At 44.4% G+C, this 21,352-nt stretch overlaps 1 protein-coding gene across 1 annotated transcript in view; it reads left to right on the top strand.

Moving 5' to 3' along the window:
* Positions 1–21,352, top strand: part of NPHP4 (nephrocystin 4) — a 169,960-nt gene that overhangs the window by 103,453 nt on the left and 45,155 nt on the right. The window contains exons 16-22 of the mRNA XM_069079459.1: positions 12,680–12,735; positions 15,185–15,313; positions 16,871–17,025; positions 17,219–17,410; positions 17,890–18,077; positions 19,125–19,285; positions 20,608–20,788. Coding sequence (XP_068935560.1) covers positions 12,680–12,735; positions 15,185–15,313; positions 16,871–17,025; positions 17,219–17,410; positions 17,890–18,077; positions 19,125–19,285; positions 20,608–20,788 — 1,062 coding nt within the window. The remainder of the gene's footprint in view (positions 1–12,679; positions 12,736–15,184; positions 15,314–16,870; positions 17,026–17,218; positions 17,411–17,889; positions 18,078–19,124; positions 19,286–20,607; positions 20,789–21,352) is intronic.

Raw genomic sequence — 21,352 nt, forward strand, 5'->3', positions numbered from 1 at the left:
CCTTGGTATGCCTTGAAACAGATCTAGATGCCAGCTATTGGGGAGATCATAGATCCATCAAAGCATCTATGACAGATGGGCACAAAGCACAGAATGAAGCACAAATATAAAAGAATTACTTGGCCTTGAAGAGGAGTGTCAGGAGGGCCAAAGCCCCACAGGTATTGAATTTGGGGAAGGGTGTTGAGAACAGTTTGTTAAAGGTATGTTTGGAGTAAGAAGATTAAGGCATAGACCCGTAACATGAACATTCTACTTAGTTTGTGAGTCATAGGATTTTTAGAACCGGAAGGGCTCTTAAAGACCATTTTAGTTCTACCTCCTTATTTTATAGATGAGAGAGCTTACCCAGGGTCAAACAGGAGAGTCAGTGGCAGAGGGGAATCTGAGGCAGGTTCCCTGCATCACTGTCTGGGGCTCCCTGCGCTGCCTTCTGGCAGAGACAGATCGAAAAGGGGCTGTAGCTTTTTCTTGGTGAGGGGCAACAGTGAGACACATTAGGGCCAGGTATGTGCTGGTTCTGGGTTGGGTGAGGGATCCACTTGCCAAGGATGAGACATCCAGAAGTAGACCCCCAAGGGATGCTCCTGTGTCTTGCTCCATCCTTCCCTGCCAAGTGTTGGTGCTGGCAGACTCCACTCAGGTTGACAAATGACCTAAAGCTAACCTTGCTTCACTGTGTCACCTTTTATATGAACTCTGTCACCTGACAGATAGCTGTCTTAAAGCAGTGATAAGGAACCACTAAGGCATCTCTGAGTGAAAATGTTAGTCATTGTGAAATGCAAAGATGAGATTGAATTGAAAATGTATTTGAATTCTGGAAATTTTCTAGTGTTGCTCATCTGATGATTTGTCGTCCTCAGATACAGTAGGGGGTCATAGGACTAGCAATGCACTAGAAACCGGGAGGTCCAGATTAGAGCCCAGCTTGACACACATGAGATAATTGTGTGCAGTCACACGGTATCTCTGGGCCTCATGTCCCCATCAGTAGAGCAGGATGGATGAAGCTTGTGTTGCCCACCTATGCCATAGGGCTGTCAGGGGGGGAAGTGTGGAGGCATGTAGAGTCATGGAAAGAAGGCAGATTGTGGAGTCCAAAGATTGAATTTTAGTTCTAACTTTGACACTTAACTGCTGGGTAGTATTGGACAGCTAGATGGTGCAGTGGATAGTGCATTGAGCCTGGAGTCAGGGAGAGCTATGTTTAATTCTGACCTCAGACACTCACTAGTTGTATGATCCTGGGCAAATCACTTTCACTCTACCTCAGTTTCCTCATCTGTAAAATGAACTGGAGAAGGAAATGACAAAACCATTCCTGTATCTTTGCCAAGAAAACCCCACATGAGGTCACGAAGAGTCCGACCCGACTGAAATGACTGAACAACAGCAAAACATAGGGCAGTTCAGACTGGCCGCCTGGCTGCTCCTCACACAAGACACCCCACCACTAGCCTCCCAGCATTTTCTCTGGCTGCACCCCATACCTAGAGCTGTCTCCCTCGTCTCCTACTCCTGGCCTTCCCTGCATTTCTCCAGGTCCCATTCTACAAGAAACCTTTTCCCATCCCCCCTTAATGCTCCCACCTTCCCTCAGTGATTGTCTCTGATTTATCTTGTACAAACCTCATTTGTACAGAGATGTCTGCATTTGTGTCCCCCTTTAGACTGTGAGCTCCTGAGGCCAGGGGTGGGTTGTTGTCATTGTTGTTGTTGGGTTGTTTTAGGGTTTTTTTTTTGTCCTTTCTTTGTATCTTCAGTGCTTGGCATAGTACCAGACATATAGCAGGCGCTTACTAAATGCTAGTTGACTGACTTAACTGCTAACATCTCTTATGCCATTTTTAATGTATAACTCATCACTGGTGGGTGAAACTAAGTAAATGGGTAAGAGGAATCCTTCATTTTTAGGCAGCTCTTGTATACTGTGGTGTCTTACCTTATTCTCTTGTAAACTCTGTGAGGGCAGGGACCTTCGCTTAGCTGCCCTTTGAACCTCCCCAGTGCCTCTTGCAGTTTTCTGCATAGAACAGATCCTTCAGAAATCTTTGTTCTGGTCACTTGAACAACCATTTCTAAGGACAAGTGCTAGGGACCATTGGGTCCTGAGCATGCCCTTGCTTGAATTGAATTACTTGGTGTTGTTCCAAGATTGCAGGGGATTTATTAGAGAGGCAGATTTCACTTTGAATTTCTGGAAGAACTTTCTGACAAATCATAACACCATTATGAGATATTTTCAACTAACTATCTAGATTTCTGTTTTAAAACCTACACATATTTATGTATTTAAAGTCACTCATTGAGTCGTGGGACACAATGCTCATTCCTTAGGTTGAAATCACTTAGCAGAAATCCACTTACCCACTTTTGGTTCTTTCAAATGTTTCGGTGGTATCAAGATATTGCTTTATGGTTATTGAGGAAAAAAAGGCCATCACTACTTGATTATTTCGAATGTTTAAGCACTGATCATCTCTCTAATCAGCCTCCACTTAGACGTCAGACAGAGATGCTTGTGAGGGTATGGAGATGTACATGGAATGGAGTTTAGGACTAAATGATCCTTCAAGGCCCCACCAGTGCTAAGATTCTATGCTTTTATGCCTTCCGATCTTTCCTGTTGATCCCAGGTGTCAGGGACATGAGGGACTTAGGTGAACTAATGTCCTTTAGACCACATGTATTCATTAAACACCAGGCACTGATGTGTTAGCAATGATTTCCTTTCTGTTGTCTGAGTGGGATATTTAGCTGTAGATCCCTTAAGTAGGCTGGTTCCATTTTTCTTGAATTATCTTGAAGTTTTTCTTGAATCTCTTTAACGTGTCTAAGTCTTGTTTTCCCCAAACTATATTCTTAGCCTTATTTAACACTATTCCCCTTCGTACACTCTACCTTTCCAGCAAACTAGACTCTTAACTGTTCCTTGAACTCAGCCTTAGACCTCCCACCTCCAGGCATTTGCCTTAGGTATCTCCCTCATCCCTGGATTTTCCTTCCTCATCATCTCCCTGCTTATCTCAGGCCCCACCTCCTCTGTGAAGGCCTCCCAGATTCTTCCCAGTTGTTAATGGAAATTACCTTGTATCATACTTCTCTGTGGACATCGTGTGTCTCCTCAGTGGACTGAATTGCCTGGGGGTAAGGACTATTTTGGGTTGCTTTTTTACCCCCTGCCTCCCCCGGTGCCTGGCACATAGTAGGTACTTTATAAATGCTTGCAGTAATATTGAATTGCATATTGTGCCTGCCCTAGAAGCCAAATACATGCCGCAGTGCCTATGAAAGGCCCTCCCTCTGCCAAGCCCCATGACTTGGATTTGCCTAATTTCTCTCTTTTCCCCCACCTCTAAGCAGGCCTAGGAGAGCTCCAGCTACTTTTCTGACAGCTCCAAGGGGGTCCTTGACAAATTCATCTGAGGCTGAGGGGAGATTGGCAGAGCTGCTCCTTTTGCTGGTCCTGTCCCTGCCTTGCTTCCTGAAGCTGAAATCTCGATGAGGCATAAGATCAAAAGAGTTTCGATAAGCCAGATTGAAGGAAAAGCTGAATGGAAAAGTCTCATCATTTTATTGACAGGGGCTTCAGTGAGTGGAGGCTATTTGGGGCATAATGGAGTGCTAGGAAGAATTTCAGGATAGGTGAAGGAATTTGCTGTAGTTGAAAATCTGATTCTTCCTTTGTCTCGAGCAAGCTGTGTAGACTTTTTCCAGATCGAAGTTAGCTGTTGTGTTGTTAGGAAACCCATAGCTGACTCCAGCTCCTTACCATCATCATCCTTAATAGACAGCGGACTGATGCGGTACAATGCTGTTTGTGTGTTATGCTGTGCATGTTATGTATGTTTGCATATGGACTCCCAGATTCCAAAGGGCCACAGGTGCCTTATTATACAGCCCACTCAGGTATGAGCTGCAAATGGTGCTCTTCCCACATCTCTGCCTTCTTCTTCTTAAACACAGGATCCCATACGGCATCCTGGAGTTGGGAACAGAGAGCCGACCTCAGTCAGAAAGACCCACATGGGTCCATGGCCTGCCTCTCATCCACACTGATTGTGTGACCCTGGGCAAGTCCTTGACTCTTGCATCACCCCAGGAAACTCACTGATGTGGCTGAGTAGATGTGCTGTCTGCTCCCTCTGTTAGATTATCCCCTCCTTGAGAGTGGGGACCACCCTGCTTTTCTGTTGGCATCATCAGCACACAATAAGCACTAAATAAATGCTTGTTCACTCATTCATAAGGTGCAGAGCATCAGGGGATGACTTGCATTAATAGAATTTCCTCACAGGAAGTAAGAGAGGAAGGAAGGAGAGAGAGAGAAAGAGAGAGAGAGAGAGAGAGAGAGAGAGAGAGAGAGAGAGAGAGAAGGAAAGAAAGGAAGGAAGGAAGGAAGGAAGAAAGAAAGAAAGAAAGAAAGAAAGGGAGGAAGGAAGGAAAAGAAAGAAAGGAGGGAAGGGGGAAGGAAAATGGAAAGGAAGGGAAGAGAAAAGAAGGAAAAGAAAGAAAGAGGAAGGGAGGGGAAAGGAGGAAGCATTTATTCCACACCTTCTGCTATGTACTTTTTACAAATATCTCATTTTATCCTCACTACAACCCTGGTAGTTGATGTTGTTACTATCCTCATTTTACAGGTGAGGAAAGGTTAAGTGACTTGCCCAGGGTCACACAACTAGTAAATGTCTGGGGCCGGATTTGAACTCTAACCATTGCATCACCAGCTGCTCATTTTGTTGCTGTTGTTGGTTTACTTTACTAATCACACTCCAGACAGTAACATAAGAAGCCCCAGAAACAGAAGCATCATCACCGCCCTATTGACATCCTTGGTTATGACAGGAAAGAGTGGACCAACAGCTTAGCCAGCCAACATAGTTTTCTTTTTTTTTTAAATTTTTTTAAAAAAGCAATTGGGGTTAAGTAACTTGCTCAAGGTTACATGGTCAGGTGTTTCTGGGTGGGTGCTGAGTGATTCGATCCCAGGTCATCCCGACTCTGGGGCCTGTGCTCTTACTCGCTGTGCTACCTGGCCGCCCCCAAAATAACTTTCTTTTGGTAACATGGAATGAAGGAAATTTTCATGGTAGAATAGGGTAGTTGCTCCCCAGGATCTTGTCCTCAAAGCTTGGGGATAGATCCCAAGCACCCTTAACTTCTCTTTTAAAATAACCCATTGTAGTTGTCATCTGTGGATTTATCCTTATAATCTTGAATAAATATGAAATCTATAAATCCAAGCAGTGTACTCTTATCTCCCAAAGGAAGATTGCATTCTCTTTATGTGTCTTTCTTAGCCATGAGGTGCCACTGAAAGGTTTTTTTTTTTTAAATAATCTATTTGGGAAACGTATGGGGTATGGATATGGAGTGACGTACTTTTTTCCCCCTTAAAAACAAAACAAAAAAAACTCCAACAGCATAGATCAGACCTTTTATGTCCAAATGAGTGTTGTCCTTCAAAGTAGTCACCTTGAAAGGCTATACAGTTATTATAATGATACTGCCATTGCTCAGAGCGTTTTTTGAATTTCTCTTTTGAAATTGCCTTTAGAGCCAACTTTACAGATTCTTACATGTCACCTATAACCCTTGTCTGAAGTGTGAATTCCCTTGACTACATTCTGCTAAATAGTCAATGAACCACAGTCTGTATGAGAAAGTAAATATTACTTTATGGTCACACTTTGGTTTTTTTTTGACCCCAATCCTTACTATTCTGCTTGATCACCTACCATATTTATCAGTTTTGTGCCTTACACTTAGGGGGTGCCTAAAATTTTCTTTGTTGAATTGAGATGCATTGAACTTTGCTTCTAGATAACATCTGACCACTTCCCCAAATCAAATCCTTCCCCCTCCCCACAAACACAGGCAAAGATTTGTAGCCATTAAGGATATTAAAAAAGAACATATGGTCGATTCTGAAGGCATTTCCTGAGCAGCATGGCCATCCCACATGGTGAGAACGGTGCCAAGGCAGGAGTGCCAAGGCTCAGAGTGAGTGGAGACCAGTAGGGAATACTGAGTGGTTAGCACAGTGCCTGGCACATAGTAGGGGCCTAATGAGTGCTGATTGATTACTAAGGGAAACCAAAAAAAGATTTCAAGTAGCATTGGAGGAAAGAGGAAAATCTAGTAGGGGACAGGACCATTGCTCAGTGGTGATGGTGTAATGGTAACAGATGATAGGGAGGAGAAGGATGAACTACTCAGGTCCTGTTATTTGCCATGGAAAATAAGAGTGATTATGCTTAGTCCCAGAGGGCAGAGCTGGGAGCAGTCAGCATGAGTGGTAAAGGTCTAATTTTGGTCTTGATTTAAGGAAAATTTTCCTAGATATTAGAGACATCCAAAAGTAGACTAGGCAGCCCTGGGAGACATTACCGGAGGCCTTCCAGAAGAGTCTGGCTGATCATATGTTGGTGATGTTGTAGAAAGGATTCTTGGTCAGGTAAAGGCCCCTGAGTTTCCTTCGGATTCAGATTCTATCATGTAAGCATGGCCCCTGCATCGAGCATTTATTTCAGAGGGAAATGGAGAAATTCCTCTACTTCTCCTCCAGTTCCCTTAGAGTCAGACTGTGATGTCACTAAATGTCTTCCTCATGTCCATAGGTTCAGGACTGGTGTTCCCAGTGCCCACCAGCAAGTGTTTACTTTCTGAGCTGGTAATAATAATAGTAATGATAATAACACCACCAATGTTTATATAGGACCTGCTGTTGGCCACTCACTGACTGCGCTATGTTCTTTACACGTATTCTTTCATTTGATCCTCACAACAGCCCTTCGAGGTGGGTGCTTTTACTATCCCCATTTCACAGGGGAAACTGAGGCAAACTGAGGTTAAGTAACTTGTGTAGGGTCCTTCCATTGTGGCCCCACTGAGCTGCCTATATAAGGTTAGCAAAGCACTTTACAAGTAATATTTCATTTAATATTCACAACAACCCTAGGAAGTAGGTGCAGTTATTATCCCCATTTTATAGATGAAGAAATTGAGGCTGAAGGAAGTTGCCCAGGGTCACACAGCTAATAAATATTTGGAGCAACATTTGAATTCGGGGCCTCTCGACTTCCAGCCAGTGCCCTATCCATTGTACCACATCACTGTTCCTATTTGCCAAACATCTGCATTTTGAGGAATGTGTCAGGATATAAAAAGTTGAACTGTAGTATCATCTTTTGTTTCTGAAGAGGGGAGAAAAACCCACCCCACAAACACCTCAGAGAATGGGAGTTTTACTGTCTTTCCATAGCTCAGTTTTGGATGATGTGAAAATTTGTCTGAAACCCACAGGATGAGCAGAGTAGCCTGATGCCTAACTGCCAGTTTCTCTTAGCAGAAGATAATTGAGCTATTTCCTATAATTTTTTTTCTTGTTCCCTAAATTAGGCCTATAGAGCTTGGGGAGAATCCACTTTGGGTGGAACAAAGTAGAACTTTTCCCCATCCTTGTTTCCTTTCATTTCATCTTTTAGCCTCTTTTAAGAAGAAGGGTTTCCTGCAGAGGGAGGGGGCTGCTGAGCTCTCACAGAGCTTGGAGATTGCTTAGGGAGCAGGTTTGGAAGCATCTGTGTCTGGGGCATAGATTCCTGAGAAGGGCTGGGCCCCTGCCGAGCACAGTCCCACGTGCCCGTCCATCTTTCCAGGGAGAAGTCAACGCGGGTGTTTGATGATTTCCTAATAACTTACAAAACAGATGAATTAATTTAAACAGGCATCCTTGACTAGATGATTATGAAATATTGTTTTTTTTAAACAACTGTTCCCTCCCTCCCTCCCTTCCTCCTTTCCCTCCTTCCTTCCTTCCTTCCTTCCTTCCTTCCTTCCTTCCTTCCTTCCTTCCTTCCTTCCTTCCTTTCTTCCTTCCTTTCTTCCTTTCCTTCCCTTTTCTTTCACTGTAGCATCAAACCCACTCTAGTTTTAGTAAATTTGATAAGAGGGGAGAATGTGTGCATGGTGGGTATATCGTAGCAACTTTCCCTGTGGTTATAAGACTACCCCCAGTTCCATGGGCTTGGCTTTGGGGCATGCAGCTTGAGGCCTTGGGAAGGCCTTCCCTAGCAAATAGTTGGAGAGGCTGCTTCCCCTTGGCCAAGCATTCTTGAAGCCCTTCGTGTTCTTTCTAAAAGAGCCCACAGCCCCGGGCTCTTTCCACAGCCTTGGAATTCTGAAACACGTGGGAGGGATGCTTTGATTTGGCAGAGCATCCTTTAGGGGGGTTCTTTTATAAATGGCTGGAATTAAACCTTGAGATGCTGGAATTTCCAGTCATTCAGTTCAGGTGCCTCTGGGTGGCAGGCCCTGCCTATTCACTGGACACCAGCTTGCTGGTGGTTTTACTTTTGTGTTAGGTCAGGAAGGATACAGGAGGACTAGAGGTGGGTGCCATTTGTGATGTTCACCTCAGGTTGGGGGTGATGGTTAGTGCCCCCTCTTCTACTCCAGGACAGTATGGCCATTTTCCTTTTGTGTCTTCCTCCTCCCTCTTCCCTTGCCTTGAGGACAGAAAACCAATCTGATTCACATTCTGTAGCTGCCTAACCCTGGCCCCAGCCCCCCGGCCCCTGGAGGGGGGGGGCATCTAGCATAGTTATCTTCGCATATTATGAATGTGAATATTTGTGGCTGTTTGGTGGTTATGCTTTTGTCACGTGTTGAGTACCTAGTGTGTGCTCACCACTGGGTTATGAGAGAAGTCCAAGACAAGAGCCCTGCCCTCAAGGAGCTTAGGATCCTTTTGGGAAAACAAGACTAATGCACAAGAGAAAAGCGGAGCACAGTTATTGACAGGGTGTTATGAAGTCCAGCATATCATTAAGTGAAGTGGGAATTCAGTGGGATTGGGGTGGGTCTCAGTAGTCATGGCAGACTCAGTGAGCAGGTGGGCCTGGAGTTGGTCCTTGAAAGATGGCAAGTATTTGATGTTAGGCACAGATGGGCAGCTAGGGGACACGGTGGGGAAGCACTGGGTCTGAAGTCAGCAAGACTTGAGTTCAAATCTGACCTAGTCACGTGACCTTGGGCAAGTCACTTTACTTCTGTTTGCCTCAGTTTCCTCCTCTGTAAAATGGGGATAATAATAACACTGACGCCCAGGGTGGTTGTGAGGTTCAAATGAGATTGTAATTGTAAAGTGCCTTGCACATAGTAGGTGCTATATATAAGTCATTATCCTCATCATTGTTATGAGAAGAAGGCGCTTGTGCTCAGTTGGGAGGGGGAACCAGTAGCAGGAACAAACATTTCAATCAGCGGAAGACTTCTCTTCTTTGAGGGGTTTGCATCCTTAGAGTGCAACAGTAAACTCATTTCCATTTTAGGCTTTGCTTTTGGTCTTCCCAGAGGGCTCAGAAATGTCCAGACAAAGGTGGATTGGACTTGGCTTTCGGATCATCATGGAGGCCATTCTTAGCACCTGGTTCAGAGGAGACAAAATCAATCTGTTAGCCGGCAGACATTCGTCACATGCCTGCTGAGCCCTAGGCTTGTGCTAGACACTGATGTTGTTCAGCCAAGTCCGACTCTCGGTGACCCCATGAACCCCAGCTCAGCAGTCCCTTCTCTCCTCCACTGTCTCCTGAAGTCTGTCCAAGCTCATGTTCATTGCTTCCATGACACTATCCATCCATCTCATCCTCTGCCATCCCCTTTTCCTTTCGCCTTCAGTCTTTCCAAGCATCAGGGTCTTTCCCAATGTCTTGTTGTCTCATTTTGTGACCAGAGTATTCGATCTTCCAGTGAATTTCATTAAGTATATGTGCTAGACACTAGGGATAGGGATAAGAAATGAGCCTGAGATTTCCTTGGTATAAGGAGCTACCTGATGAGGAAAGCCCCTCCTTCAAGGCAGATCAGCATCTCCTCTGCCTTGTCCAGAGCACTGAGAGGTTAAGTCACTTGCCCAAGTCTCATACCCAGTTCCCCTTAGTCTAATAGGCAAACAAGCATTTACCATGTGTCTTGGAAACAAAACAAGCAAACAAAAATAATTCCTGATCTTAAGGAGAGTACATTCTAATGGGGAAGGTAACACATCCATAAGTAGGCACATACTGAGTATGTCCCAAGTAGTTGTATCAGCAATGCCATATTCACAATGCCTATGGAGATTACAGATATGCTGATATAATTATCCGTCACAAAATACATCATGCTTGCAATATGGGGGAATAAACTAGAGAATTTATTAAGATACCAAAAGACTGAGTCCCAAAACCAGAAAGTGAAAGCCATCAGAGTAGTTATGACATTGGCACAGGTAGATAAAGTAGAAAGCACCCACATTTTCAAGCCTTTAAAACAGAACAGGCTACCTCAGGCAAAGGTCCTCCTCTCCCCACTCACAGCAACCACCCAGCGTCCGGGAAGCGCACTCCCAGCAGCTCCAGCCCCTGGCAGTCCTCAGCAGGAGTCTTTAGCAGAAATTCTGGCTAACTCAAAAAGGGCTTCGCGCTGCCGCTGCCTCTGCTGCTGCCGCCGCCATCGCCACCACCGCCAGCCACCGCAGGAACTCTAATTTTGCTTCCGCTTCCTCTTGCTCCGCCCCTTCCTGCTATGTCAGCAAGTCCAATGGGGCATGGAAGATCTTTAAATCCCATAACCCTTACAGTAGTTAAGGTCACCAGAGAGGGGCAGGCCTGGGAAAGGTCTCCTCCAGAAGAGAGCATTTCACCTGAGTCCTGAAGGAAGCCAGGGGAGCCAGGAGGCAAAGGTGAGAGGAGGGAGCATTCTGGGCATGGTGGACAGTGGGCTTCTAGGCATGGAGCTGGAAAATGGATCACTGTATTCACAGAACTGCAGTGGTCTCAGAGTGTGTATGGCAGAGGAAGAAGGATTAGAACGGGGAATGACCAAGGCAGGGGACCAGGCCTGAGATGTGCAGGACCTGAACTAGGCTTGTATGTGTCTGAAGAGAGAGAAGGGGACATGTGCCAGGGGCATTTACATTGGGCAGATTGGGATTAGATAGAGGGGGTGAGCGCTAGTGAGGAGTTGGGAGGGCGCTGGGGTTGCAGATGTGGATGACAGGAAAGCTAGCAGACCCTTTATGGGAAGGGGGAAGGGCTTCGGGGAAACATGATGAGTTTTGGACACATTGAGTTTGAGATGACAATGGGGTATCTGCTTGGAGATGTCTAAGGGGCAGTTAGAGATATGTAACTGTAACCTAGCAGAGAGGACAGACAGGGCTGGATTGATAAATCTTGGAATCACAGAGATCAAAATTGAACCCATAGGAACTGAGGAGGTCACCAAGTGAGATAGTATAGAGTGAAGTGAGAAGGGGGCTGAGGACAGAGCCTTGAGGGATGTCCACTTTAGAGGCTGGGATGTAGATTAAGAACCAGCAGAGGAGACTGAGGAGGAGGAGATCAGTGAGACCAGTGTCACCGGGAGGTGGTCACGTGCTTCAGAGAGGCTGAGAAGGAGGATGTTTGAGAAAAGGCCATCAAGAGCTCATCCGCTTGTGGGAAGGGGCAGTTTCAGTTGAATGACAAGGTTGAAATCTTGATTACAAAGGCTTTGGAAGAGGGTGAGAGGAGAGGAAAGGGATGCTGCAACTGGAGAGGACTTTCTCCAAGAGTTTAGCTATGGAGGGAAAAGAGACGAGGCATGATCATTAAACCAGATCTTCCTGGCTTATACAAAGACAGAGGTGGAAGCAATTCTGGCTCTCAAGAAACTTATATGCAATCGGGGAGGTTGCATATGTGCATATAAAGGTATATGTAAATTAGATACAAGGTAGTTGGAGGGGGGAGGGCCCTCACAAGCAACTGGAGGGATTCTGGGATGTGGGGGTGAAGAGGGAAGGGTTCCTTCCAGACAAAATAACCTACACTTCTTTATTCCTGTGAAGTCCATGGTTTTTCTATTTGCAATGGGGACCTTTTTAATTAGAAAAAAATGGTCATACCTAGAAAGAAATTGGTAAATCAGGACCTTGGCATAACTACGTGAAATGGAGAACTCCAACTGAAATGTGAGCCAGGCTAGAAACATCTGTTGTGGGTTTCTCTTCAACAAGGGTTTCCTGCTTAACAGAGCAGCAAGTTTGCCTGGGCCCAGGAATTGCTAGACCGGCTGAAAAAACAAGCCCTGGCAGTTTTAGGGCATAAGTGTGTGAAGAGATGAAAATAATGGGAAGCAACGATATAAGCACATTAGAACCTTAAGTGTCCTAAAAATTTCATATCTCATTAAACAGTGCACTTAACAAGACCACACAGATTAAAGGGACAAGGAAGGAGCAAAGAGGGAGGGAGAAGCCACGCTTCATAATGAAGATGTCCTAAATGGCAGATTCAGTTTAATTTCCTCTCCCCAAAGCAGTGATTCAAGAAGACTGCTGCCATGTGTCTGTTTTCTTTAATGCTGGCTGAGATCCTTCTGAAGAGCAGTTAAGCATTTTGACCCAATGGCCTTTCTTCTTCCAGCTCGGGCATACATAAGAAAAGTCGAAATTCCAGACTTCAGCAGCAGATGAGATTGGAAAAGATCTTCTACTGATGGGATAATGTACAGTGAAGCATTTTGCAAACTTTAAGGCACTCAGTAAACATGAACTATTGTACTCACCATATTGGGGCAAAATGCATTGGTCTCTATTCCCATTGGGAGTTGGTAAATGATTGAAATGCCTCTTCCTGGTCTTTCCTTCTAGCACCCCTTCTGCCTCAGAAGCTGTCTTCTGCCCAGCTGTCTCCAGTGGGACCCGGAGTAAGTACCTGCAGGTGATCATAAGAGCATGCTCTTTGGATTTGGGGGTAGCTGCCACCAGCAGAGGGAAGATCACCTTTTTCAGAGTGATGATATTTTTTCCTCTTAGCAGAGAGAGTTTTTTATTTGAATTCATAAATAAATTTCTTGGGACAACTAGGTGGCACAGTGAATAGAGCACTGGCTCTGGAATCAGGAGGACCTGAGTTCAAATGTGACCTCAGACACTTAACACTTACTAGCTGTGTGATCTTGGGCAAGTCACTTAACCCCAATTGCCCTGCCTTCCCTCCAAAATAGATAAACAAACAAACAAACAAACAAATGAATAAATAAATAAATTTCTTTTCTGAGAAGCTGATTGACTTTTAGCCAGAGTGGTGATGGGGGCCGGTGGCATCAGAAGGATCAGGGAGAATGTGCTGTCCGCAGCTCTAATGCTCAGCGGCCAGTGTCCCACTGTCTCTGGGTGCTTGCTGTTATTCTGGGGCACTCACTTGTGTTGTCACACAGTCAAGGTGACATTTTCCTGCTGATCATTAATGAGCTCCCTGCATTCTGCTCAAGACAAGTTTCAACACTTACAAAATGATCTCTTCCTCCTGGTAATTTGATGTAAGGGTTTAGGAGAATGCTTTCTTTTTAAGAGATATAGGAGCAGTTTTCTTTTATTCTTTTCCCTTATTCCTCCTCTTCATTATTAGGCTGAGTCTCAGCTAGCAAACCCTGGTATTGGGAGGAGAAGTTTTGTGGCCATGGCAAACCTTGCTAAGAAGCTGGCAGCGTCAGCCGGCCACCCAGGCTTGAGGGAGTAGAGTCATGTATTTGTATTCCCAGCACTGCATAGGTCATTTAATGAGTATAAGGAACTCCCAAATGAGGAAAGCCCCTCTACTAGTGCAGGTCAGCACCTTTTCTGCAATTATATAGTCTTAGAGGGAAGTGACTTGCCCAGGGTCACACATGCAGCATGTCCAAAGTGGGACTTAAAGCCGAATCTTCCTGACTCCGAGGTTGTCCATTAAGCCATTCTTCCTCACCCGTAATAGGTGCTTAACAAATGCTTATCAATAAGATTGATTGAAATGGCTCTGTAAAATGTATTCGATTGAATATCCATTTGAAAATGGCTTGGGATCCCAGAAGGAAAGAGAAACGCTTGAGCGGCAGTGAAGGACAGTGGTGTTGGGCAGCGGTGTCCCCAGCAGCTCCCCTAAAGACTTGAGCCTGACTTTAGCCCTTACACCTCTCTCCAGCTTGGCTTGTGCCAAATGCTGGTCCTGGCTGCTTCCACTCACCGTCTTGGAGAATGACTTACTAGGAAAGGGCCCCAGGATGCCGTTCTCAGTCAGGTTAGTTGGATAACTACAGCATAAATGAAGAACGCATCTACATGTAAACTGGGGCTTGGGGATAGCTTTCCAGGCCTCCCTGCTGGGATAATCCAGCCCTTCTTCCTATGGCAGTTTCCATGGCAGTGCTAGAAATGTGCTCTGTGATCACAGAGCCAGTGCTTGAAGCTCTCAAGCCAGAGTGCTTGGTACCATCTTGTTACAGTCTGAAAATGACAGCACAGTCTCAGAAGAAGCTGGTCAGAACAGTAACCGCCAGCAGTGCTGATGAGCCTTGGGTTTTGGAAGGTCCTGGCATCAGAGGTGTCTGTGATGTACATGTGCATTTTGGGTTAGTGTCCAGGATCTGAAATCATACAGCACAGAGAGTTAGAGACAGGAGAGGCCTCTGTGGCCATCTAGTCCTTTTTTCTTATTTTACAGCTGAGGGAATTGAATCCCCTCCCCTCCCCATGCCACCCCCACACACACACACTCTCTTCCTCAAGGCTTTAAAGAATCTGCCCAAAATCCTAATTGGGGTCTGCAATGCCAAATCCAATGATCTTTCTACTGTGCCATAAAAATGTTTCCCAATGACAATATGTGCTAATTAACATGTTGTCTCCTTGACCACAAGGCATTTTGGGGAGTCAGTATGGCAGACAGAATGCTGACCTTAGAGTCCGAAAGACATGGATTCCTATTCCCCTTTTGACCCTTAATAGATGATTGACCATGAATAAGCTACTTAATGTTCCAAGACTCTGAGTTCTGCCTGGGCCATGACCTGCACTGATAGGGACTTTTCCCACATTTGAAAAACAGCACACCTTGATGTGGTGAGGAACTTTTGCTTTATGGAGCAGCCTAAGGAAAATCAAAGAATTTTCATCCCACAGGGGAAAATAGTTACCTTTTTTTTTCCTGTTAAGTTTTACTGTGGTGGCAAAGTTCTGAGTGACGCTGGCAGGGGCCAGGCCTCTCACGTGGTCCGCCTTCATCTTCAGCCTTTTCACAATTTTACTTTGCTTCCTTAGATGTTCTCATGCACCTTGAAACTCCTCCTCAATGATGCCTAATTATTGGAGTTGATGTTCTCATCTTCTGCCTTGCAGTTATCTATATCCCAGCTGTCAGCCTCTCCTCCCTTGACCGTTCGAAGCCTCTCTGCCAGAGCTCCCTTACCCACCCAGCTCGACTCACAACTCTCCACATCCCTCAAGACCAGCCAGGGAGCCCAGGACGTAAGTGTTTCCCTCACATGCAGACTTCTCTTGAAAAGATGAGGATATGTGCATTCTTAAAAGAAAGCTTGCATGGAGTCTAACTTCTGCAGCTATGTTTTTTTTTTCCCCATTTATGAAGCACATAATGATTCCGAGCTTCTGAGCCATGGGGACGGGGACAGCATTGTCTTTTTCGTTGGGCTTAAACATCGTCATTAGTTCCCCCTTGGGGAGAGGACCAAAGGGAAGCTTCAGCCTTATAAAGTGGTCATATCAAAATACTGGATTTTCTGTGCTTGCATTTGATGCTAAGTCAAATTTAAACAGTTTTTAGGGACTCTGGCCCCTAAAAGGAAAGGGAAATATCTATTCAGCGACCCAGATATCCTCTTTAGGAAGGACAGTTTGGCACAGTGGACAAGGACACTGAATCTGGCACCCGAAGGCAGCGTTATAGTATCAGCATTAACTAGCTGTGTGATCGCAGGCCTAACCTTTCTGAGCTTGTTTCTTCATCTGTGAAATGGAGATGATGTACTAGCTATCTCCCAGGGGATTGTGAGGATCCCATCTGATTATAAAGAAAGTGCTTTCTATAGAATGTCTATAAAGCACTAGAGAAATGTCAGCTCTTACCTGAAAAATGATCCAATCAGGTTTCAGAGATACCATCAATTTTCTCTTCAGTGGCATTTTCATATGAATAAGCACTAGAGAAACTTAGCACATTAGGATCCAAAGGACTTTTGGCATTCTGGTTTCAGGATTATGTCTCAGAGGGGTCCAGCTCAGAAACTTTCTGGTTAACCTTCAGCAGTGTGGCGGAGAAAGTTTCATTTGGTATGTCCATTTGGAAAATGAACAGAAATACAAGCCTAAGCTTTCTAAAACATAAATTTTTAAATGGATTTTATTTATTAGTTATAAATTTGCCAGCCATTTTTAATGTTGCTTCAGAGATGGTGGTATAGTCTTATACATGTAGTCATTATGTATTCCTTTTCCTTTAAGTGAAGGCCTCAGTGTCAAGCCTTCAAAGAGCTTTCCAGACAGGGCATCTGACTCCCAAGCCTTTAGATGTTTGTTTGCTGGTCTTTCCTATTGTTCTGAATTCCTTTTAGGGGAATTATTGAACTGTGAGCTCCGTGAGGGTAGGCAGGGACCTCATCTTAATACAACTCTGTATTTATCCCATCACCTCGCATACTTTTGGTGCTTAATAAGTGCACGTGGAATGCATGAAGGAACAAATGAGTGGATGGAGTGGGCTGATAGAGCATGTAACTGATTTGATGGGTTCAGCCATAGAAAGGGATCTCCTACCAGCGCATTCTGTCCATTGGCACACAGATGCGATGTCTCCTTGCCTTTGTTCTGATAGACAGTTTAAGTCTTTAGTGAAAAAAATCCCTCCTTGATTAATAATATTGGTGGAATTTCTTTTTTAATTCTTAAATCGCTGAAAGCACATCATCAGGAAATTTACTTAGATGGGAACAGCATCTTGTGCCCATTATGGAGCTGCACTGGTGGGTTCCCCCAGTTTTGTCTGAGTGCCTCCTTCTCACCCACCAGGATCTCTCCCCCAGCAGCAGCAGCAGGATAGCACATCTGGAGGTTGACCTGAGCCAGAGATCCCTCATTCCAGAATCCTCCAGTGCTGAGCAGCTGCAGGAGATGCCTTTCATGCCCTTACATGCTCCGATTATCATGGGCACCGAGACCCGGAGGTGGGTCTTATGTTTCTTGATACGATATGGGTCATGTTGGGTGCTTATGTGTTTGGATAACATCCGTTAAGTCATGACTAGCTTCGCAGATGGCTAGATTCGTAATATGTTTGATAAGAGTAGTGGAATTGTTTTAACTTTGATCATCCTGGTTAGATGAATACCTTTGCACTGGGACTCTGTTGTATTTCAGTTCTGGGTCCAAGCTCTCCCGGGCCTCGCTAGTCCGCCTGCGCGCATTAGGCTTTCCAGAAATTCTGGACCAGAGCAAGCAGCCAGCTGAAGTGGTGGATCCCTCCATCGCTGTGAACTTTAATCCTCAAAAGGAAGAGGCAGATGTCCTACAGAGCAATGAAATAATTCTCCAGTTTCTTGCCTTCAGCAGGTAAAACAAGCATGATTTTACACCCTTGTTCCATTCTACCTTTCTTTTTGACAGCCCTCATGTTAAGGGGAATTCTTAAGATGATTCTCACCCTCCATAGTTTTTCCTTTCTTTGTGAAGTCACGTTATTCCCCCTATCATAAAAAGGGACCTTTTTAAAACAGAATGTCTGGGAGTTCAGTAAACCATTCAAAAGTAATACACTATTTGTTATTCTCCTCACAGTTGGAAAACTTGTTGGATTTTTTCTTAGTATTTTTCCTCTAACCATAGTTTTCTTCTTCCACAAAGGTAAAACATTGCCTATAGCTTAGAGCCTCATTAATTGTCCAACCGACTTATCCAGAGTCAACCCCAAACCATTCACTTCAGTTCCTGAGGCAGCCTCTTAGAACAGATAGGAAAGATTTCTCAGCAGGCCAAGTGTTCTGTGAAGGGCTATCAGTGATGGATTAATTCAAAGGTGCACTTTTATTTAGAGTATCAGAGGACCCCAGGGGAATGCCATGGCCAAAAACAGTGTTTTTCACCTTCCAATTCTATCGTTTCCCACCGGTCACAACGCCACGATTGCAACTAGTGAAGCTGGACCAACCTGGGATGGCTAGCTCTAGTTCTCCATCCCACATCCTGGTTTCAGTGAACAAAGATGGTTCATTCAACAAGGGTAAGCATGTGTTTGAAATATTCATATATGTGAGTTTTATCAGAAGGGTCCACTTGTGAATTCAAGGATGCAACCTTTCAGGCTTTTGGACAGTGAGAATAAGAAGCTGAAACAGTGGCCATATGTTTGTAACACATGAGGTTTTTGACTAAGGATATCATACTAAGTTGTTTATAAGTGAAGTACCTCAGAGACCTTAACTAATCCAGTCATTTAAATGAGATTTTTGTCGTTTGGAATTAAGGCTGCTGATCCATGAAATATGCATTTAGATGTCTTCTATTTGTTCACATAATACATAATTAAGAGCAGGTCCCAAATATTGAGAAGGATCATAAGGTGGGAAATCCACAAAAGCTAGTGCCATGGGATGAGGGAAAGTCAGTAAGTATGGGCAGCTTCCATCCTTCAGAGATATTTGCTTACATACATACATCTTGTCACATGTCCACATGAATATACGATATCTAGAGTTTCTGTCATAGAATGATTTTCCGATTTCTGACAAAAGCAATTTTGGAGGTATGTTTAAATTTGCCACTCCTGGAGAGATTTAAGAAATTGATTCTACTTGTAGTAGATGAATCATTTAAAAAAGTAGAGTGTGGTTTTAGAAAATATGTCTGTAACCTCGTTCAGTTTTGTTAGCAAAAGCAGAGATTGGGTGTCTTAAAGTCCTTGTCCCCTGTGACAAAGCCATTTGGAATCCATACCTTGTCCCCTGTGACAAAGCCATTTGGAATCCATCTCAGTTCAGCAGGTCCCAGCTGGTAGAGGGGCTTCATGGAGACTTGTACCAAGAAGGTGTTGGTTTGAATTTTGGGTAGGGCTCTGCCCTGCCCAGCAGGAGCCTTTGAGTCTTTGTTATTGTTGTTAACTCAAGTGTTTTATGATTTCACTTGATTAATGTGTTTATGAATTGTAATTATAGCTGAAAGTGAGATTGGGTCCTGGTGTCCAGGGCTCACATTCCTCTTCAGAAAATAAGGATGAGAAATGAGTCATATTTACTTTTAGGCTCTTCTCATGGGTTTGTTTTGGGGGTAGAATCTCCTGGGCTCCAGCTCCAGTATCTGGTGGATCCTGTGCTCCTCAAGCCTGGAGAACAGCGGTGGTTCATACATTATCTTGCCGTGCAGACCCTACAGATCGATGTCTGGGATGGAGATTCGCTGCTTCTCATTGGGTCTGCAGCTGTGCAGATGGAGGTAACATTTCTTTCTGCAATAAAAGCATGATAACATGTAGCTGATTAGAAATCCCATTATAAAAGAGTCCAGAAGAGCTGTTAGTGTGGCCCCTTTACCCAATTCAGATGCTATAATTCTGCCTATTGATTTCCCTGGTAAAAAACATGATCACTTTCCTAGCAAAGGGAAATATTTTTCATAAAGTCCAAGTTCTGTATTTTCAGTTGTTTTCCCATTTAACTCTAAGAAGAAACTTGGTGGTTCATTTCTTCCCCTATTAATCCTAAGGATTTTTACCTTTCATTGTGTCCATCTCAGTGAGGATGAGTTAAAAAAAAACCCTGCTCTTGATCATTTCTTATTTCCATAGTTGCTTCTATAACAATTTCTTTAAAAAAAAAAAAGGCCATGGTATGATGGGTACAGGGCTTATCCTTGAGGCAGGATGACTTGGGTTCCTATACTGCCCCTGACCCCTACTAGCTCTTGATCATGGACATGACATCAGTCACAGTATCACAGATGTAGAATTTTTGAAGGGTCCTTAAAAGTTACCTAGTCCCATACCCTGAAATTACAGATGAGGAAACTGGGTCCCAAGGAGTTTCAGTGTCTTCTCCAAGTTCACATGCCATTTAACCTCTCACCTAAACTTATCTCCTCTGTAAAATGAGGAGAATAGTACTAGTCCCTCCTCCCAGCCTGATGCTGGTGCTGAGGCTCAAATTCAGGTAATGTCCCTAAAATGCTTGTAATCCTTAGAGCACTTTATAGAACACAAGCTGTTTATTATTGATTATAATTATTAATAAAGGCCTCTGAGTTTTGGGCAATGCTTTACAAGTTTGTAAAATCATATAACAATTAAGATTTGATTAGAGGAAAGGAGCACTTTATTCCATGGTGTTTTTAATAAAACTGTTCTAAACATCAGATGAATGGATCCTGGTTTCTCCACCTATGGCTAGGCCATGGAGCTGGCATGATGGGATCACTCCTCTTCCTGCACTCCCAGTGTTTATTTGTTCTAGAGTGTTTTACAAAGAGAAGGTTGGCCAAAGACAGACTCCCATCTGACTCATATATATATATTTTTAAAGCAAGTCAGCTGGTGTTTTGATTTCTCAGGTGATCCAAGTATCAGGTGGAATTCATGGGGGTGGGCCCTTTTGAACACTGGTGATAGGATATCCTTCAGACATGAGGTCAGATGCAGCAGGAGGTCTCCTGAACAATCAGGTCAAAGGCTGGGCTGGCCTTTGGCTTGGTGCCCAGCAATGTCCCCTAAAACTGATCCCGATTCCCTTTTACCTCTCGCGTGTGTTTCTCTCGTTCCACAGCACGTCCTCCGCCAGGGCCACGCAGCTGTTCAAGTCTCCCACGAGCTTGATGTTATCACAACAGAATATGAACAGGACACGATGGTGGTGAGTGGAGATATCACCAGGCCCGGCACCGTCAAACCCATCGGAGTCCACACTCTGGTCAGAGGCCGTCTACACCTCACTCTGGCCAATGTGGGTAAGGAGCCCAGGCTCCCTCAAAGGGCTTTGCCTTTCCATCTTGCTCCCTTAGCTCCAGGAGGGTAAGGAAAGGACTTTAATTTCTTGTATATCTTCCTCTGCATCTAGACCAGTGTGTGAGATGTACCTAGCAGGTGCCCAGGAAATGCACACTGAATGAATAATTAGGAGGGTTAATGAGACTCCCCCTCACAGGGAGTGTTCTATTATATTTTAGTCTTGTGACTTTTCAATATGCGAGTGAATCTATTAGGCATCACATTGTCCCACATTTTTTTCTTATTCCTTTTCCCCCTGTGTCCTTTGGACTGCCCTCAAATAAGGAGTGTAGCTTATGACAAAGCTTTTTATCTGTTTGGCCTACTCTGTGTGAATGAAATGCCAAGCACAGTGACCTGAGTGGGGGGCCTTCTGTCTTCACTGAGAAGCAGAATTAAAAAAAAAAAAGAATCTGTCCCAAACTTTCAGGTAGCTAGGGGAAGAGGAGAGAGGGGAAACAGTTTTTCCTGACCTATAGTAATGACCCTTTGTGGAAAGGAGTCATAGAAAAGATGTCAGTGAG

Source organism: Petaurus breviceps, unplaced genomic scaffold (assembly GCF_028583685.1).
Source record: "Petaurus breviceps papuanus isolate PSGF00001 unplaced genomic scaffold, PetGlider_PUasm1.0 91041, whole genome shotgun sequence".
NCBI lineage: Eukaryota > Metazoa > Chordata > Mammalia > Diprotodontia > Petauridae > Petaurus > Petaurus breviceps.